A 21,200-nucleotide genomic window follows, 5' to 3' on the forward strand; every position below is an offset into this window, starting at 1 on the left:
TGAAGCCCGTGCACCTAGAGCCCATGCTCTACAACAAGAAGCCACCGCAATGAGAAGCCCGTGCACCGCAACGAAGAGTAGCCCCCGCTTGCCACAACTAGAGAAAGCCCACGCACAGCAACGAAGACCCAATGCTGCCAAAAATAAATAAAATAAAATTATAACAACAACTACAAAAAAAGTGAGTCAATGTTACTTTTAAAAAGGAGAGTCCCTCTAGAATGAAACAAGACCTATCTCTTATTTATCACCATATGATCTGAAGAAGTATAAACAAATTAAGCTTTTGAGATTTTTAAGGCAAAAAGTTTTAAATACAACAGAGAAAAACCATTATTCTGACTCACCTTATAAGGGCAAGCAAATTATCAAGAAGTTTCAGAATCTGTTCTGTGCAGGGGTTACGGAAGATTGGATTTCCAGGGGGTGTATAACCCACCACAAATCCCCCAGCTTTGGCCTCTTCTAGGTCAGTGGGCCAGCAAGTTCGTTTCACAACACCCAGAATGCTATACACACAAAAGCTCATCTACAGAAAAACATAAAAATGAAAGGTAAACATAAAAGGGGAAGAAAAGACAAAAGTGCTATTAGATATTTGCAAGATTATGGCAAAGGTGACATAGAAGCCGGACAAAAGGAAAAGACGCCCCCCCCGCCCCGCCCCCATCCCCGTCCCTTCCTTTAAGGTCAAGTCCAAAAGGGCCCTTTCAATGCCATCTTCAGGACCAGTGGTAGGCTCTAAAAGCTTCCCTTTCATGAGGATATCCTTCTAGAGGCTTACAGCACCCCAATTAGAAGGTGGCTTGGACATACTTCAAAACAGTATTTACCCTGCCAACATTTCATCTTGTTTTTGAGTTGGCCTTGCATCCTCCAGTTTAGGCCTTCATAGATTTTGCCCTAATCCTCACTCATAGTACCTTCTACCAATTGACTACTTGCCAGGTTAATTAATAAGACTTTTGCCGTAATGGAGCCAGGAACAATGCTTATTTGAAAAGCAAAGAACTGGAAAATCTCAGGTTTGCACGTTAGGCCACCATTTAGGACTTTACTTGCCAGAGAGCAAAGGCAGGGAGAACCCACCCTGCTGACCAAGTTCTGACCTACTTCCTCATTACACCTTCAGTCCTCCAAGCTATTTACAGATCCTTAAAGCCAAAATAATGACTTCACAGAAAAGACCACCTGCTCTGCTGTGAGAACTAACTCAAGAATTTAAGACTAAAGAAGAAAAGAAAGGAGACACTAACAGAAGTGGAGATTCCCAGATTTCTTGCTCATATACAAAAAAACATAAGTCTACAAGAACCTGGACAAATGACAACACCCTACTCCTACCTGTGGCCTACGCACCTTCCCTATCCCAGGAGAGGCTTACTCACTCGTGCACGGTTTAAGCCACAGGGATCCTCCAGGCCCGGGTCACAGCTTGTCCGATCTGCACCCACATACGCAATAAAAGCATCAACATCTGACAGCACTCTAAAGGTTGGTGGGGGAAAGACAAGTTACAGCATGATTTTTAAGCAAGGATAGTTTCTTCCTCAAGAGCTAATAAGCTGTGATTATGTGACCCCCAAAGAGTAGTTATTACAGTGAGAGGAATCTAATCAAATTGTCAGCTGTCATATGAAGATTTATTAACTTCTCTTCCCACTTCTAAATGTTATTAGTGACACTTTTAAGAATCAAAAAGGGTACAAGCTTGAGAAGGCTATGTGGGCACAGAGGGGTGTTTGTGCAGCTCCTACTTTGTTTGGCCCTACTGGCTGTTCTCACTTCTTTATATGTGCTGAAGCTGCAACTAGACACCACAGCAGACCTCACTCTGTGGCCTCCCGACCCACACTATTCACCTTAGTCATTTTCGTCTCTGTTCCTACGCCTCTGCGGAGCAAGGTGATGTTTTTGGCATTTCACTTGCAAGACTGCTTTTAGAGCAGCGGTGCCAACCTCTTTGGCACCACAGGGACTGGTTTCGTGGAAGACAATTCTTCCACAGACCCGGGGTCGGGGGTGTATGGGGGATGGTTCAGGCGGTAATGCGAGCGATGGGGAGTGGTGATGAAGCTCTCCTCCGCCGCTCACCTCCTGCTGTGCAGCCCAGTTCCTAACAGGCAGCGGACCAGTACCAGTCTGTGGCCCGGGGGTTGGGGACCCCTGTTTTAGAGGCTTCAGCTATCACTGATAGTGCCACTACATCTCGATATCCTTACACCCCGACCCCAGAATGGGTACTCAAGTGCAGTCAAGGTCAAGGGCAAAGGATCTCCCCTACCTGTGCATGTCTTCAGAAAGCCAGATGCTGGCCACGGGTGCCATTAGCTCCTCTAGAAACACCTTCTGACGCTCGTAGTTCTTGAACTGGTTGCTAATGAGAACCAGGGCTTCCATGAGGGCACACTTCTCCATCTGTGTCAGGAGCAGCTCATTGGAGAGGAGCTGCTTCACATGGTTATACAGCATGTCAAAATTGGGCTGCATTTCACAAAGAAAAAAACCCAGAGGTGGTGAAGGTCTGAGTTTCAAGAAGTGGTGGGTCACTCAAGAAAGGTAAAAAAGAGGATGAAGACACTTCCAGGACAGTCAGGCCAATAAGACTGTCACTTGATAATTTTTTTTTTTTTTTCTTTTTTTTTTTTGCGGTACGCGGGCCTCTCACTGCTGTGGCCTCTCCCGTTGCGGAGCACAGGCTCCGGACGCTCAGGCTCAGCGGCCACGGCTCACGGGCCCAGCCGCTCCGCGGCACGTGGGATCCTCCCGGACCGGGGCATGAACCCGCGTCCCCCGCATCGGCAGGCGGACTCCCAACCACTGCGCCACCAGGGAAGCCCCCACTTGATAATTTAATTATAACTCTTCTTTTGGCTGAACAGGCAAGGCAATTTAGGTTTGAGTATTTGGGTAACTGCACTTTCCGACTCTACAACTGTGAAAACCATCTGTATTTTATTTCTGTATCAACTTTTACAGTACCTTCATGGACAAAGATCAGTTTGTTTTATATACATATATATATTTTATAGAGAGAGAGAGAAAAGGAGGGAGGGGGGAGAGAGACAGACAGACACACAAATAACTGCTGTGTATTCAGAGAAGAAATTTTTGGTTAATTTGTTATCTGGAGTAGTGCTAAACTTCTTACAGAAACCCTCCAAAAAAGGTTGGGGTTTGCACCTGGCTTCTCTCAAGACTAGGCACATCACTTGACAGTGGTGGTTAAGAACATCACACATAGTATGGTAAAGAGGTGTACACTGACAGGGAAAACTTAGTCATCCATGTGGAAGAGAACAATTCATTCTGAGGCAATATATTTGCATTTCTAAACTTCACTGAGTAACTCTGGAGTTGGGGAAGACCAACCCTATATGAGGTATAATTAGGGGTCGATTTATAGAGAAATGTACCCAAACTCAGCATGTCTCAGTGGCTACTTGAACAGAGTCCAGGGCTTACCAGCACGAGCTGGGGGTAGTCACGACACATCTTGATGATGGAGGAACAAGCATGTCTCCTCACATTCCTCACCGCCCGGGTCCTGGGAGCCTGGGAAGAGATATCTAATAAACTTAAAGCTACTTTTAATATAATTAACAGATGCTGCAGAGAATCATGTAAATATCTCCTTCAGAGGTAAATTCACAATTTTCACAGCTATGGGAGTATAATCAAGTGACATTTATAGTTACCAGGAATCCACATGTTGACTGTTTGTCCTAGAGTATCTCTAGTGCAAAACACCCCATCATATGACTATCTATCTCCTTTCTTTATTAACCCCTTTTGCTTATTAGAAAAATCTACACTAAGTGTTGGGTATTCACATTTTTGCTCTTAAGAAGTTAGAATTGGTAGGCTGAATTAATGATCTTACCTTACTTTCCTCAACAGTTTCAAAAGTGACAGATGAAAATAGCTAAGGGGAAGAAAAAAGGTCACTCATCAGTACCAAATGCATCAAGTATTTTACAAAGTTTCTAACAAAATCCCCAAAGTGCAAACAATATGGTAACAAAAGGGTTTTCAACTGGCATTACAAAGTTTCAGATGTTCATTTTCTCAGATAACTCTGCAAGAGGCTTGAGATTCACAATTTTACCAGCAAACACTTTACAAAGATAAAGGCCACAGAATCCCAGAACAATCCAGGCTATCACCCAAGAACTCAGCCATGGTCACATCTCTCCACTCTTTGTTAAAAGTTGAGTGGTCTACTCTCCCTGATTCCAATTCATAACTTCCCAGTTACTCCTTAACCCAATGCAATGTGACTGCTGCCCTAGCCACAATGATGGAATAACATGCTAACAAAGGTCTAGAGGAACCCAATGGACACTCTCCAATTCTTAAAGAATTTCTGTGGCAACAAATGAGTCCACATTTTTTAAGTTCTCCTGGACTTTGTAACACAACATTTTCTCCATCTCTCTGGCCATCCCTTTTTTTGTTCTTGAGGGTTTCTCCCTCAATGATGGTGACTGTCAGGGTTCTCTGCTTGAGCTACATGTCCAACTCTACATAAAACGTTTTTGCTAGGGCTTCACCTCTACTATTGGCATTTCTATGATGACAATGCCTTAATTTTCTCTCATAATTTTCTGAATCTAGACCTTTAACCTCAAATAGCCAGTTTAGCATGAGATGTCTCCACTGAGATATTATATGTATACTTTAAACCTAGTCCAGCAAACAGAACTCACCCCTTCTCCGCCTTACTCCTTCCCTCCGCCTGGTCCAATATTCTCACTCAGGTGGTGCTTCACCTCTCATTAGTCACCTCAGCTGGACCCCAAAATCTTTCCTCTTACAAATCACCTCCCAACCTGACAGCACACATTGATACCTCCTCCTTCAGGTACTCTTTTCCATCTCAGTGTACATGTCTAATAACTGCAATGCCACGTAGGTACCACATCTGTCTATGTGCCTTTCTCCCCAAACAGAGAGGTGGTAAAGAACAAGGCTTTCCTACTAGCATGGTGCCTGCTCCACATTAAGTACTGAGTAAATATTTGATAAATGAATAAACAACTATTTATTAGCTTGTCTCATATACTTACAAAAACAGTTACAAAAAATAATTAGCTCAGAAATGCCAAAATAAAGTTTACAAAGGAGAGGGAGTTTACCTTAGAGAAGACCTGGGGCAGGAACTCTGGTCTGTAGGTGACAAATGGAAAGAGTGCTGAGACATTAGTGAGGACACAGGACAGGATGAGGGGATCCTTGGTGTCAAAGTTCAGGACCATCTGCAATAGCTCTACTCCATCATTAATAGGAATTTCCTGTGATACAGATAGGAAAGGAGGTTGACATAACTGAAAACCACTTTTGCTAAATTTCCTTCACACTCTATATAAATATGGTTGTCATATATGGTTTTATACACTGCCTCTTAACCCTTAAAATTCTAAGCATTACCCCATGTTATTAAAATTTTTCACAAATGATGCCGTCATTATTAGGGATGTAGCATTACCTACTACTTGAAATTGAACAAACTCAGAATGCCATCATTTCAAACTGAAGTGAATATAAAAACAGATGAAGTTAATGATCCTAAGATCTAATTTGTTAATATGCCATTTGTGAGAAAAAGCACTGTATTTCACTTATCTTCAAGGGACTTAGATTCTTTCTACAACTAACCTAGAATGAGTTAAGACGAATTACCACAAAATAAGTGATCCAATTATTTTTAATCTAATTAACATAGTTAATATAGTTTATGCTGTTATCCGGTTTAATCAGACTATTCGGGAAAGAGGGACACAGATCAGCCATCATGAATAGTCTGGTCAATTTGTCATAAATTGGCAGATATCTCTTAGATTTTCCAATTCAAGGCTTCCATCACTGTCCTCCCTGTAACAGTTACCCTACCTGTGGTTCACTGTACTATCAGGCTAATGTTATTATCCCCTAAAACGAATACTAAACACCGCGGGGCTTAAAGTCAGAAAGACCTAATTTGGGTCCCAGCTCTATTTATTAGCTATTTTACCTTGAGCATGTTATTTACCCTCTCTGAATCTCAGTTTCCTCTTCTGTAAGATGCACACTCACATATTTTCCTATCCCACTGCCAGTTTTAAGAAGATCAGAATTGGGGACTTCCCTGGTGGCGCAGTGGTTAAGACTCTGCGCTCCCAATGCAGGGGCCCCGGGTTCAATCCCTGTTCAGAGAACTAGATCCCAGATGCATGCTGCAACCAAGAGTTCGCATGCCACAACTAAGAAACCGGCGAGCTGCAACTAAGGAGCCCACCTGCTGCAACTAAGACCTGGTGCAACCAAATAAATAAATAAATAATAATTTTAAAAAGATCAAAATTATCATGCAATCAGCACAAGAAACAATTACTTACTTCTTTATCTAATGTTCGAAACATCTGGTTGATCACACTTTCCAAAAAAAAGGTCATGGCTTCCCACTGCACAAATGAAGGTGAGAAGATGGAGCAGAGGCTGCCTTCTCCAGTTCCAGCTGCAGGGGAACAGGGTTTTAGAACACACACACACACACACACTTATAAACACTGTAGGATCACAGAAGACACAGAGACCACGGGGCTGTAAAAACCACTAGGTAATTTCACAGTTGAAGGAAAAAGGTAATCTAACCCTTCTCAGCCTGGGAAAAGAAAAGGAAGCAGAAAGGGATCCCTATCCTGCCTCTACCTCTAAAAACAAACTGTCTGAATTCACCTTTGTGAGCCTTGTCTGCAAAGCCAGTTTGAGTACTGAATGAGAATATACACGTAAGCATCAAAACCAGTGCCTGGCCAATTGAGAAATATTAATTAATTTCCCCCTCCCTCCCCTTTCATAATCTGTCCATGGGAATCTAAATAATTATGATATCTAAGACCATAAAGAATCTTTCTAGGGCTTCCCTGGTGGCGCAGTGGTTGAGAGTCCGCCTGCCAATGTGGGGGACACGGGTTCGTGTCCCGGTCCGGGAAGATCCCACATGCCGCAGAGAGGCTGGGCCCGTGAGTCATGGCCGCTGAGCCTGTGCTCCACAACGGGAGAGGCCACAACAGTGAGAGGCCCGCTTACCGCAAAAAAAAAAAAAAAAAAAAAAAAAAAAAAAAAAAAAAAAAAAAAATCTTTCTAACAAGGAACTGCTGTAAGATACAAAATGTTGCTTCATATCCAGTAGCCTCATGACAACTGCAAGGGTCCTGTGCAGAGAACTGTGCCACCCTCCAAGTTCACAAGTTATCATCAAGTTCCCTGGTGGCCTAGTGGTTAGGATTTGGTGCCGTCACTGCCATGACCCAGGTTCGATCCCTGGTCAGGGAACTGAGATCCTGCAAGCCACATGGCGCGACCAAAATATGAAAAAAAAAAAAAAAGAAAAAACCCCACAAGTATCATCAAAGCATGTCACTTAAACAGCAAGGCCCCCACAAAACGAATTACAAATTACTTTTCTTGCTTCCATACAGTGCTCACATTTACTAGCTTCATCTTGGTACAACATATTTGGGCCTCTGCAAACATTCAAGTTACTAGATACCAGAGACCTTTAGAGTCAACTGTGAATACATAAAACTGAATGTTAAATCCCATGAATGTCAAGTGACTAGTGTACTTGGTAACTGACCACAGTGTGGAGTTTTTCCAAAGCAGTGACTTACACCCTTTCCTTACAATCCTCTCACCCACTGCCTGCACTAATAAGATGACAGACAGAAGATACAGAGCACAGAGAAGTTATCTAGCTTATGCTTTTGGGTAGAGGGGGGTTATTTTGATTTTACATAAAGTAGCATTTCCCAAAGGCTTTGAGGGGGCTGAGCGATACAGGAAACCTCTGCACTGCTTGTTGTGCCTGACTAACAAGTCATTTTTTCCAGGTTTAAGAGAAATGCTATGCAAGAACTTGGTTGAAAAGCTTTAAAAAGTTAGGTCTAGACATGTAATTTGTTAGATGCTGCCTGAGGTGAAGTAATAAAATCAACAATAAACAATTGTTGACTCTGTTAGAAAAGAAAAATGAAGGCAAAATTGATAGGGTCATGGTTTTACCCTAATTTAAACAGAGTTAAAATCTGGTATTATATCTGCTTTCTCTGCCTATATGTGCAAATGAAAAGGCTCACTTTCTAGGATGGAACTGGGCAGTGAGCAAAGCTGTTTTTGAACACTATTAGCATACTGTTTTAAAATGTGGCTCAGAGGTTTATTTCTATGTACAGTTTTGATACATAGAAATACTTCACTAATGTTCAGTTGGAAAAAAACAAAAAAAGTCTTACAGTTCATGGATCCAGTATCAACAGAAGTTGAGAGCTGATACTTTAGCCACTCCCCAGCCATCTGGAAGCTAGTCTTGGGATCCAAGCGACATGCTAACCTCATTACTTCTCCTTGTTGGGCCCGAGAGGCTGCCAAGAGAAAGACATGAATCAATAACCGCATATAACAGATACTTAGTTAATGTTTATTCATTTATCCATCCCAGGAGGAAAACATTCAAGAGATTCTGTTTTGTAGACTGATGCTCTGAATCTAACAAATGTTCAGTAAAGCTTTGTTAACAAATCTAGAAATTTTCAAAACTAAATTCTTTTTTTTTTTTTTTGCGATACGCGGGCCTCTCACTGTTGTGGCCTCCCCCATTGCGGAGCACAGGCTCCAGACACGCAGGCTCAGCGGCCATGGCTCTTGGGCCTAGCCGCTCTGTGGCATGTGGGATCTTCCTGGACCGGGGCACGAACCTGCATCCCCTGCAGCAGCAGGTGGACTCTTAACCACTGCGCCACCAGGGAAGCCCCAAAACTAAATTCTAAGAAGCCACCATACCAGCTAGATGCTATAAGCGGCAAACCAAAAGTGGTCTCCCCTTTCTGTTGGAATTAAAAGATCAGGTTGGTACAGATGTAAAATGGTATAGCTGCTGAAGAAAATGGTCTGGCAGTTCCTCAAAACATTAAACATGGAATTACCATATGATCTAGTAATTCTCTTCCTAGGCATATGCCCAAGAAAAATAAAAACATATGTCCACTCAAAAACTTGTACCCAGGGGGATTTTGCTGGTGGCGCAGTGGTTAAGAATCCACCTGCCGATGCAGGGGACATGGGTTCGAGCCCTGGTCCGGGAAGATTCCACATGCTGCGGAGCAGCTAAGCCCATGCACCACAACTACTGAGCCTGCGCTCTACAGCCCGCGAGCCACAACTACTGAAGCCTGCTCTCCACAACGAAAGAAGCCACCACAATGAGAAGCCCGCACACCACAATGAAGAGTAGCCCCCCCTCGCCGCAACGAGAGAAAGCCCGTGCACAGCAACAAAGACCCAATACAGCCCAAATAAATAACAAGTAAATAAATAAATTTATTTTTAAAAAATAACAAAAAAAACTTGTACCCAAATGTTATAATAGCATTATTCTTAACAGTCAAGATGTGGAAACAACTCAAGTATTTATCAACTTATCAATGGATGAATAAAATGTGGTATATCCATACAATGAAGTATTACTGGCAATAAAAAGAAATGAAGTACTGATACATACTACAACATAGATGAATTTTTAAAATGCTACACTAAGAAAAAGAATGCAGTTACCAAAAACAACACACTGTATGATTCCATTTATAGGAAATGTTCGGAATAGGTGAAAGATAGAAATAGAAAGTAGATTAGTGCTTTTCCAGGGCTGAGAGGGATGAGGGGATTGGGAGATGACTCTTAATGGTTACAGGGTCTCTTGGGGTCATGAAAATGTCCTAACATTGACTGTGGTTGTGGTTGTACGACTCTGAAAATAGAAAAAGACCCCACTGTATTATATACTATAAATGGATGAACTGTATGACAAATAAATTACATCAATAAAGTTGTTATTAAAAAAGGGTGGGGGGGAAAGTTATAGAAAACCCAGAACAGAATTAGGAATTGTGGGTTTTTCCTCTCTTTTTAAGAAGAAAGACCCACAATGTAAGATGGTATTTAATTCTAATATATAAATATTAAAATAAATGAGAGTGCCTTATCTAAAATTACTATCTCTAAACATCAATGTCCAAAGGCAGTGTGTGTGTGTGTATGTTTGTGGGTGTGTGTGTGTAAGAGATAAAACAATGCATGGAATAAGTACAAGCCCAGTACTCTCTGCAATGTGCAAATGGAGATTAAACAGGCTGCTGTCCAGACTTGGGGCTCTTTAATACAGAACCTCAAGGGTCATGCACCATGACTCCTTAACACTAGATGCCATTCTGAGACTGGAAGAAATTACAGGCCAATTCACTCACAGTTGAAGAAAGCATTGAAGTCCTCGTCGCTATCAAAATCAAATCGAGAGTATTCACAGCTAGGGCTGTCTGTTTTAGAAGGAAAGCCCATCTGGAAAGAGAAACATAATTGGGGTAGGGGGTGAGGGTTTTCATGAGATATATGATGATAAATAACTGCTTCTGGTCTACCCCTAAGTCTACAATTTGCTTCCAGCAGGAATAATCCTGGGAGTGGTAGAAAGAGAACGTTTTATTTTTTTTTTTTTTTTTTTTTTTTTTTGCGGTATGCGGGCCTCTCACTGTTGTGGCCTCTCCCGTTGCGGAGCACAGGCTCCGGACGCACAGGCTCAGCGGCCATGGCTCACGGGCTTAGTTGCTCCGCGGCATGTGGGATCTTCCCGGACCAGGGCACGAACCCGTGTCTCCTGCATCGGCAGGCGGATTCTCAACCACTGCGCCACCAGGGAAGCCCGAGAACGTTTTTTATTTGATACTCTCTTCCAGGTTCCTCAGGGAAAATTAAATTCTGGAATTAGTTTAAGGTCTTTGAGTATAAAGATGTCCCAAAACAAAGTGCTGATACAGCTTGCAATAAGTAAAACAATTGAAACAATTTGTCTTCTTAAATGCTGAACCCTGGAAATAAGCATGTAACTTTTTATGTTTCGTTCAAAAAGTACTGAAGACCATGACGGCAGAGAACTACAAGATGGTGTGCAACGTGCTAGGTGAATTCCTTGAGGAAATAAGGGGACCCTTGAATGGGTCCTATTCTCTGACGTTACAAATCAAGATGAAGCATCTGTCAGTTGCAAGAGCCTTGAACAGATCTCAGAGTGTTCATAAGCAACTCTCTATTGAGGTAATGAGCGATCTGCTTCCGTTCTCCCCTTCTCATTCACCTTCCTGACCCTCACTTGGCCTTCAGAAAGTCAGACATTACTTCCTCTTGGAATCTCCCTGACTCCACCCTCCTTTCTATTTTTAACCTCTGAAAATCAATGGTCATGGTCACTGCTCTCGTCCTATCACTTCTTTTTCCTAGCACTTAGCCCAATACTTGGCATATAAGTGATCCAAAATATGAAAGAGGAATAAAAGACTTAAGGAATAAAAGACTAATATGCCCAAGGAAAGGATCTTAGTGACCAAGACAGGGCTGTCAATGATGCCATCTAAGTCTTATGATGTGTATTCATCGACATTCCACGTTTTAGATTCCCACTGCATACCTTGACCAAGTTAGTCATAGAAGCACGAAGATATTTTGGTATTATTGCTAACAGCAAAGGGTCACGGGATAGGATCTCATGCCGGAAGAGGGCTCCCCAAGTCATCTGAGTTGAAGAGCGCAAAAACTAAAGGGAAAAAAGAAAAAACTCAGTTTAAGTATTTGGGTTTTATATACCAAGACTACTACTTAGCTCAGCAATTCTCCACTATATTTTTCCATGGAAATAAATATCTGTAATACTTTGAAACTGCCCATACTGTAGTATAGCAGTAATGACTACTCACTGTGGACCACATGTTAATAAGACAGACTGGGTCAGGTGCATTTCCCGGAGTATGAGCTGAATTCTACCACTTTCTGTTTTATGCAAGAAAGGATATAGGAACCTCACGATGATATTACAAGGCAAATCTTGGATTGGATAAAATTAATTTTATAATAACACAATTAATCAGACTTTTGTATTTAAAACGTCTCTAGTGGTAAATCACCTGAGACATAGCTCATATCTGAATGAGCCTTATCAGAATGACACTACCTGAGGGGTAACTGCTGACCTAGACTGCAATGCTTAGCTCAGGAAGAAGACTCAGCAATTTTCTTAATGAAATGCTATACAGTTATTCCCTAGGATCTTAAGAGTCACATTTTATACTTCAGCTGCTAACTACTTCAGGCCATAGCGCTTGATTTTAATTTACCTAACTAAAATTTTGAGAAGTCACCTCCATAAAGTTTACCTGACTTGGATGAGTTGTGAAAGCCAGAAAAGATTCCAGGTATTTTCCAAAGTTTGCTGGTGTTTCTACATCAGAATCCACACCCTGTAGGACAAAAAGACCACTACATCAATGATGTTGATGGGGAGGTCAGGGTAGAGAGTGGAGTAACAAATACAGACAACTTACACTCTCAAAAATTTCAGGTTTGAAAGCACTTTATACTTCCTTGTGGCCTAAGGAAGGCATCATTTCAAGGGCTAAAACACAGGAAAGCTGCTTTACCTCCTTAATCATCATCATTAAAACCTATTCTGTGGTCAAATAGTAAAACAAGAGTATTCATTTCAGAAATCTGCATATTTCTTCAGATCTAGTCTAGTCACATCTCTGTGACCTAACCTATTAAATAACCACTTGATGGTACACATCTTATGTCTGAAGTTCCATCCTCTCTAGCCATTCAAGCCACCACAAAAAGGCATAACATCAAGCGCAAATGTCTGTACCAAGATCCTATCTTTTAACACATAAGACTGAGTATTAAATATTTCCCTAAAGACAGTTAATTCCATGTCAATCAGACTAAAGTTTTCTTTTATGATCTAATAATACATCCTTTAGATTTGGGAAAAGGGTTCTTTATTCAAATCCATAATGTTTCATGACTTAATAGGACTTTAAAGGGTAATGTACTTGGCAGACTGAAGTTTTACAAGTACCAAAATGAACAGGAGTAGTAACATTGACTTTATGGAAAAACAGATGTGAATGTTTACTATTGACATTAATAACTGACTTGTTAAAAAAAATCTGTATCATTCAAACTCAATTAAAATAATTTAATCTATAGAATTATAAGAAATAATCTGTAGGGAAATGCCCCCTCAGGCTAAAATCAATGGCATGTGTCACCCCTTACACAAAAATAACTTTCTAAATCCTCTCCTCAAATGGCCCTGAAACTCTCCAGAAAGTGCTCACCAGCAATGCACACAGCTGATTGCCCAGCGCACACAACACCTGACAGAGTCTCTTCAGGAAGACATAGTGTTTTTCTACCAAGCCTCCTCCGTCAGCAGTCCTGAAGAGGAGAAAACAGTGTGATTAGCAGCACATCAAGAGCACCAAAGAGAGTCCCACGGAATGGAGCTGTATGTGGTCTGTGCTCCAACATTCAAATTTCAGTTGATTATTAAAGTTAAAAAAAAAAATCAAAAAACAAAACCAACCCCCAAACCTCCAACCAAACACTGAAAGATCGATGAGGAATAGGGTTCAATGCCATCTCATCCTTCAAGAGACACTCTAATTTTGGGTAATGCGGTCCTTGAGTACTTTGGGATAATATTGTAAACTCTGAGCATGACTCCACAAAGCAATACATGTACTTAAATGCACAAAAAGACATTGGTTGACACTGAGGAAGGACTTTGAGAGATCTCTAGGGGAGCATGCAGTAATTCCTTATACCACTGACAAAATCAAAAGGACTATAATCAAGAGAATGAAAAGACAAGTGACAGACTAGGAGAAAATATTTGCAAAAAGACACATCTGATAAAAGACTGTTATCCAAAATATACAAGAACTCTTAAAACTCAATAAGAAAAAAATCTGATTAAAAAATGGGCCAAAGATCTTTTTTTTTTTTTTTTTTTTGCGGGCCTCTCCCGTTGCGGAGCACAGGCTCCGGATGCGCAGGCTCAGCGGCCATGGCTCACAGGCCCAGCCGCTCCGTGGTATGTGGGATCCTCCCAGACTGGGGCACGAACCCATGTCCCCCACATCGGCAGGCGGACTCTCAACCACTGCGCCACCAGGGAAGCCCCAAAGATCTTAATAGACACCTCACTAAAGAAGATACACAGATGGGAAATAAACATATGAAAAGAAGCTCCACATCAAATGTCATCAGGGAATTGCAAATTAAAACGAGATAGCACTATACACCTATCAGAATAGCCAAAATCCAGAACACTGACAACACCAAATGCTGGTGAGGATGTGGAGCAACAGGAACTCTCATTCATTGTTGGTGGGAATGTAAAATGGTACAGCCCCTTTGGAAGACAGTTTGACAGTTTCTTACAAAACTAAACATACTCTTACCATATGATTTAGTAATCACACTCCTTGGTAATTACCCAAAGGAGCTGAACATACAAAAACCTACAAACGGATGTTTATAGCAGCTTTATTCATAAATGCAAAAATTTGGAAGCAACCAAAATGTCCTTCAGTAAGTGAATGGATAAATAAACTTTGGTACATCCAGACAACAGAATATTATTCAGTGGTAAAAAGGAATGAGCTAACCAAGGCATGAAAAGACGTATAGGAACTATAAATGCATGCTACTAAGCGAAAGGAAACAATCTAAAAAGGTTACATACTATATGACTACAACTATACAACATTCTGGAAAAGGCAAAACTATGGAGAAAGTAAAAAGATCAGTGGTTGCCAGGAGTTTGGGTGGGAGAGGAGGAATAAACAGGCAGAGCACAGAGGATTTTTAGGGCAGTGAAAAAAACCTGTAAGATACTATTATGATGAATACGTTATTACACGTTTGTTGAAACTCAGAGAATGTACCCATAAAATGTATAACACCAAGGTGAACCCTAAGGTAAACTATGGCCTTTGGATGATTATGACGTGTCAATATAAGTTCAACAGCTCTAACAAATGTACCACTCTGATAGGGGATGGCTATAATGGGGGAGGCTATGCATGTGTGGGGGCAGGGAATATATGGGAAATCTCTGTACCTTCCCCTGAATTTTGCTGTGAACCTTAATCTGCTCTAAAAAAACAAAATCTTTTTTTAAAGACGGTATTAAAAACATAACTTGGTATCTCATTTCTCCAAGTCATTTAGTTCAGATAAGTTACACTTATGTGCTATCTTAGAATGCAAATACCCCTTTAAATTAAAAAAAAAAATTATTTGGTGGCAAAACCTGACCTACAATGATGTAGGACGATTCGCACAAACAAGAATTAATAAGGACTGGTGTGGACAGTAGCCACATTAGCGTGTTCTGGAGGCAGTACAGTATAACATAAAAAGCATGGGCCTCAGGGTAAGAAAGACCTAGGCTCTAGTGATGTTGAAGGACAGCATGGCATCATGGTTTCTCGTGCAGGCTCTGAAGTCTGAGTTTGAATCACAGCTTTACTAACCAGTACCAGTAGCACAAATGGAGATGGGACACCTCAGTGTGAATGTCAGTCTCTAGGGAACTAAGAAATGGGCTCTGGAAACAGTAACTGCAGTGGCCACCCAAAAGACATGTTATTAATTTAATTAACAGGACTCCTTAAAAACAGACCTGTAGTATCCATAGGAAAGAGCCATCATAAAAGCTATGTTAGAATGGACAGTAAGAAATTTTAAGTAATATATCTGTGTCTCACATCTTTTCACTTGTCTTCACCAAAAGTGAAGAAAGAGTATTGAAGAAAAATGGGTGCTGTGACAGTTTCAACTACTGTAATACACAGTTCTACCTGACTCCCTGGTAAGAAAAACATATCAGAAAACGCTTTAACATTTTTCAGAACGATTAGAAGAAAATAAGCAGAAGCCACTATTTCAGGACATAGAATGTTTTTGCAGGATTTATACACACATTTCACACTGACCACATTGTTCCTGCTGTTTCCTAGAGCCTCAGCACTTCAGGCATTGATTACTTTGACAAGGAGAGAGGGAGGAGTGTCTCGAGTTCTGCAATCAAGGAAGGCCCTGGGACAGACTCTGGTCAGATTAGAGCATTCTCTGGCCTAGTCACCAAGGCTACTAGGAGGCTTAGGGATCATCAAAAGCAGACAAAGAGAACCAAGGAGATGAGCTGTCTGGGGAGAATATGGAAAACTGTGAACGTGAGTGGATGCTCAGTCAAAAGCCACAACTTATTTCCAGCATAAGATCTTCAAAAAGGTGAAACAGTCCCTTTAAGAGTACCTGATTTTCCTATTAAAAACAGTCAACCGACTGCCAACAGTTGTATCTTATCTGTATTAATTAAATATTTATTTTATTTGTATTTATTAATTTAATAAATTAAATAAATATTAATTTATTAATATTAATACAAATAAGATACAGTTCATTGATTTAATACAAATACAAATTTATTTTATTTGTATTAATTAAATCAATGAACTGTATCTTATTTGTATTAATTAAATTAATGAACTTCAGATACATCCAAATGAGATACAAAAATGACAAAGAAATTAGAAAACACATACAAAAGAAGATACTCACTGCGCAGCGGAGAGTATATAATGCATGGCAACATCTCCAAATAAGACCATCAAGGGCTTCCTGTCTTCCAACTTGCCCTAGACCCGATTTTAGGGAAACACAGGTAATATAAACTGTTATTAAAAACCTCCAAGTACTAACAACTTCTATACCTATATAATCAAATATACTGACTTCCTAATTTCTCACATAGCCCTGGGGCTAACTGAACACTGAAAAAAACTCAACTCTTTAAATCCAAACCTGGATAAGACTTACATTTTAAAATGTGTTGGGCAATAATGATGATATGAAAGCAAAATAAATTACATCTGAAAACAACATTCTTATGGAGAAAAGAGTCACAATCCCACTTGTTAGCCAAGACAGCTATAAAGCCAGTATAGTCACCTTCTACAATTCTGACGTAACACTATGTGAGTTTTAAACTTTAACATTACGCTTATATAGTTTCTTAAGCATGAAGTACCAAGATTCAGAAGTACCAAGGTTCTCTTTCAAGAACCAAGTAGCCCTACAAATCTCTATATATCCTGACAATGGATTCCTAGGATATCGGCAAACTGTTGTCCAAAAGGTTGGAGGCAGGTAATTAAGCTGGTGTCAAATAAAACAAAAAAACAAACAAAAAAACCCAAACCTTTAAATGTCTTTCACCACAACATGGAATTAAACACACATATGCATCACTCAGAGACTGTCACAGTCAGTTTGAAGTGGTAACTTACTTTCCTGCTGACTGCAATGAGAAGACACTCAGCTGCTCCCAGCTGAAGTTCCTGTTCGTTCAGAAGCAGGCACAGCATCTCCAGGAGTTTACAGTTTTCAGCAGTAATGTGACTCATGGACACCCAGTCAATGTAGCCCGCTAGAGTATTCAGTGCTGCAATTCCTACTCGACAGTTTGCTTGGGCCTGCATGAAAAGAAGTAACTTTTAGCCATTAAGTCCTCACTAACAGACAAGAAAGCTGTGATTATCCCCGAGCTCCTTCTACTTTCTAATTCTAAAAAGAAAAACAAACAATAAAATATACTCATGCAACTGTTACTGATAGGCAACTCAAAGGTTTTCTTCTGATAATACACAATCACTTATCAAATGATGGCATTCTTGATGCCCATCAGTAAGACCATATTGGCATGTGTGGCCATTTTATGTCCTTCAAGAAATCTCAGATATTATCATTTTAACTCCCTTCCACCATAGCTCAGTGATCAAATAAACCAAGGCTGAGGGAATTCCCTGGCGGTCCAGTGATAGGACTTCTTGCTTTCACTGCTGAGAGCATGGGTCTTATCCCTGGTTGGGGAACTAAAGCTCCTACAAGCCACGTGGCATGGCCAAAAAAAAAAAGCAAAACAAAAAAAAACCAAGGCCAAGGTCACCCTCCACTAGGTATATGCATCCCTGTACCTGAAAGCCTCAAAGAAGCCTCCTTCCAACTCCACCAAGAACTCTTACCTTTGACTCCTGAGAATTATCTGTCTTCTGAAAGAAAAGAAGTATAAGGATCTAAATGTTTTTAAAGAGCAAAAGGCTATGTAATAACTTTCCACCCCCATAATCTAGGCCCTTGAACAATGATTTTCAAATACTCAACTTTTAATCTTGGAAAAGAAGACAACTTTACTAAGAACACAAAACTGATATTCTCCCAAAGGAGGACAGGTTATTTTAGTTTCAGCAATATGACAAAATTTACTAGAACATTAAGATCCACAAGGACAGTTTCAATGCACACAGTTTACAAAGAAATACAACTAATAGATGAACAATGAAGCAGGCTCAACACTGCTAGTGATGAAAGAAATATAGTTTAAATCAAAGTATTAGCATTTTTTTCTTTATTAAAATAGAGACAAATTATAACTGGCAAAGGTATACTGAAATGATGTAATGTTAATGGAAAAAAGCAAGAAACAAAATTAAAATGAGTACAATTTATGACCGTGTATGTAGGGACGTAACTGTAGGAAAACCACAAACACAAAAATATTAAATGCTAAATAGACCAAAATAATGTCTGTTCAGTAAATTATACAATTCATAATTTTACAAGCAGGAATAACAACTCCTGAAGTACTTGAAAACTTACCACCATTAGCATCATAAAGGATCTGTTTTACAATTCCTTTTCTCAACTTTCAAAAAGTAATTGTTCTAACAAATAACAAGTATTAAGCCCTCACCATCAGTAGTCAAAGAGCAGTGTTAATGGGGCAGAGATGGGTAGAACCCTCTCACTAGCATCTACTGATGCTGCCCAAGAAGGAAAGGGATCCAGGCAACAACAGCCAAGTCCAACCTTCACTGTCTCCTCCAACAAATCCTGCATTCCCATTTGGATCCTATCCTCCTGCCCCCTGGCACCAGTACAGGAGCCAGGTGATGGGACAGGGAGAGTAAGCCTACTCATCCCATCCTTGTTTACCATTCAGCCTACTCCCTAGGTGGGAAGGTGAAGGGATAGAAGCAGAGAAGGAACTATGAGGAAACTGAGAAGTTTCAGGTACAAGAGATGTCCCTTGGTGCGCTCTGGTCCTGGTAGCCTGGTTTAACAGATGGAGATAATGGACACCAAGGCTAAAGAAAAACACCAGTGGATGTACTTCTAACTTGTGTCAGACCATCATCAATCGGCCCTGCTCTGGCATGTTGGCTAGATTTCTAGGGCTTTGAAGCATTCATAATTTGTTCACATCTCTTAGGGATTAAATCTCCTAGGGGAAAATGAAAAGAATACCTCTTTGGACTTCCCTGGTGGCACAGTGGTTAAGAGTCTGCCTGCCAGTGCAGGGCACACGGGTTCAAGCCCTGGTCCAGGAAGATCCCACATGCCGCAGAGCAACTAAGCCCGTGTGCCACAACTACTGAGCCTGCGCTCTAGAGCCCGCAAGCCACAACTACTGAGGTCCGCACGCCTAGAGCCCGTGCTTTGCAACAAGAGAAGCCACCGCAATGAGAAGCCCATGCACCGCAACAAAGAGTAGCCCCCACTCACCGCAACTAGAGAAAGCCAGTACTGCAATGAAGACCCAATGAGGCCAAAAATAAATAAATAAATAAACCCCCCAAAACCCAACCTCTTTCACCCTCAATACACATAGGTTTTTAAAGGCAAATACTTTGATATTTTCTTTTGTAAAATCTCAGGGAGATATTTTTCGGGAAAGAGTCCATTCTGGTAAAAAGAATGGGGCTTGAATTCTACTATAATCATTTATTAGGGGATCTTCAATAATTATTCTCTGAAATTCAGTTTCCTCATCCATAATATGAAGACAATACTTTCTGACTCTTAGAGTTGTTTTGAGGATTAAATAACATGTAAAGCAAGAAAAAGTATATAGCATATATTAGATATTCATTGTGAGTTTCTCCCTACCCTGACACCAATAGTACCTTGTCATCATTTGTGTTAGTATCTAGTGCTTCCCTGAAAATAGACTTAAGGAAGATGTCAAAGGCAGAAAACCCGCGGCAACCCAAATTTTAATGATTTTTTTGTGAAATAAGCATGTATGAGGATTCTAGATAAGGGTTCTGAAACCTCAATACTATTGACATTTTGGGTCAGAAAATTATTTTGGAAGACTGTTTCTGGGCATTATAGAATGTTTAGCATCATGCCTGGCTTCTACCCATTAGAGGCCAGCAGCAACCCCTAGTTATGACAACCTGGGGGGCAAAATCGCCCCTCCTTTTGAGAACCACGGTACTAGATTAACTTTCACATGGCCTTCTAAAGGCTCTCTGCTAAAAATGACAATGATTGGAAAGACAGTATCTGGTTTGCCTTTTTCCGAAGAAGAAAAACCTCATCAGGAAGAAATACCAGGAATCATGTAATCAAGATTAATAAAACTTGGCACAGTTTCCACTGCAAAAGGGACCAACACTAAATGGGACATCGAAATTTAACAGGGATACTATCCTGACCTATCAGGAATCTGGGTTTTCAAATATTAAGAATTAACCTTCAGGGAGTTCCTTGGTGGTCAAGTGGTTAGGATTCGGTGCTTTCACTGCCATGACCCGGGTTCAATCCTTGGTCAGGGAACTGAGATCCCACAAGCTGCGTGGCATGGCCAAAATTTTTAAAATAAATTAAACAAACAAAAAAAGAAATTCACCTTCATTTTTATATTATTTTCTTAGGAATTTTCTTACTATTAAAGGAATTATTTTTTTCTGGTAGGTATGGAAATTCATTGAATTGAGCTTCTTAGAAAATTAATTCCAGTTTTTCCTGTCATGTTTGTTTCTTTTTTGCTTATAAAATAGTCGTTCCGTTTACTAAACTGAACACCCTAGCTTCTTGCTAAAGGATTAACTTTAAAAAACAAACCCACTCATATTAGAAAACAGAACTTCAGGGAGGTGGTATTTATCCCTTACCACTTGTTGGTACTTGTTTACATTTTCTTGAAGTGTGTTAAGTAGAAAAGTGAAGATTCTTTCCATGTTCTGGGTTAATGTTTGCTGGATATCTCTTCGTCTTTGAGGGGGTAGCGTCTGAAAGGTCACTACGTCCTCTGCCAGTCGCAAAAGGATGAACATCACTAATTCTGTCTGTGTTTCCTATACCAATAGAGAGAAGGTAGTTAAATGAAACTGAAATATGTTTTTCATTATAAGTATGACCAAAGGCTCTTTTCTGCTGACAAGACAAACAAACCAACCAAAAAAACCCTGAAGAGC

General features: G+C 40.5%; 1 protein-coding gene and 1 non-coding gene across 5 annotated transcripts in view; one reads left to right on the plus strand and one right to left on the minus strand.

The window, feature by feature from the left end:
• The window catches only part of XPO5 (exportin 5), a 49,775-nt gene that overhangs the window by 24,478 nt on the left and 4,097 nt on the right, over nt 1-21,200 (minus strand). For 3 of the 4 annotated variants that reach the window (XR_010835108.1, XM_067006283.1, XM_059077599.2), the window contains exons 5-20: nt 20,898-21,080; nt 17,961-17,987; nt 17,226-17,411; nt 16,498-16,574; nt 13,203-13,302; nt 12,240-12,323; nt 11,498-11,623; nt 10,284-10,374; nt 8,277-8,405; nt 6,378-6,496; nt 5,139-5,294; nt 3,884-3,925; nt 3,466-3,555; nt 2,285-2,484; nt 1,389-1,488; nt 348-529 (exon numbers count right to left, since the gene is read on the minus strand). Coding sequence is in view for 3 of the 4 variants with exons in the window: in XM_067006283.1 (XP_066862384.1) it covers nt 348-529; nt 1,389-1,488; nt 2,285-2,484; nt 3,466-3,555; nt 3,884-3,925; nt 5,139-5,294; nt 6,378-6,496; nt 8,277-8,405; nt 10,284-10,374; nt 11,498-11,623; nt 12,240-12,323; nt 13,203-13,302; nt 16,498-16,574; nt 17,226-17,411; nt 17,961-17,987; nt 20,898-21,080 (1,892 nt within the window). In the remaining variant the exon portion in view is untranslated. The remainder of the gene's footprint in view (nt 1-347; nt 530-1,388; nt 1,489-2,284; nt 2,485-3,465; nt 3,556-3,883; nt 3,926-5,138; nt 5,295-6,377; nt 6,497-8,276; nt 8,406-10,283; nt 10,375-11,497; nt 11,624-12,239; nt 12,324-13,202; nt 13,303-16,497; nt 16,575-17,225; nt 17,412-17,960; nt 17,988-20,897; nt 21,081-21,200) is intronic. The other variant, XM_067006282.1, reaches the window with a different exon arrangement.
• TRNAD-GUC (transfer RNA aspartic acid (anticodon GUC)) lies at nt 7,246-7,317 on the plus strand. Its single transcript has one exon. It is a non-coding gene; the product is annotated as a tRNA-Asp (tRNA).

Source organism: Kogia breviceps, chromosome 10, assembly GCF_026419965.1.
Source record: "Kogia breviceps isolate mKogBre1 chromosome 10, mKogBre1 haplotype 1, whole genome shotgun sequence".
NCBI lineage: Eukaryota > Metazoa > Chordata > Mammalia > Artiodactyla > Physeteridae > Kogia > Kogia breviceps.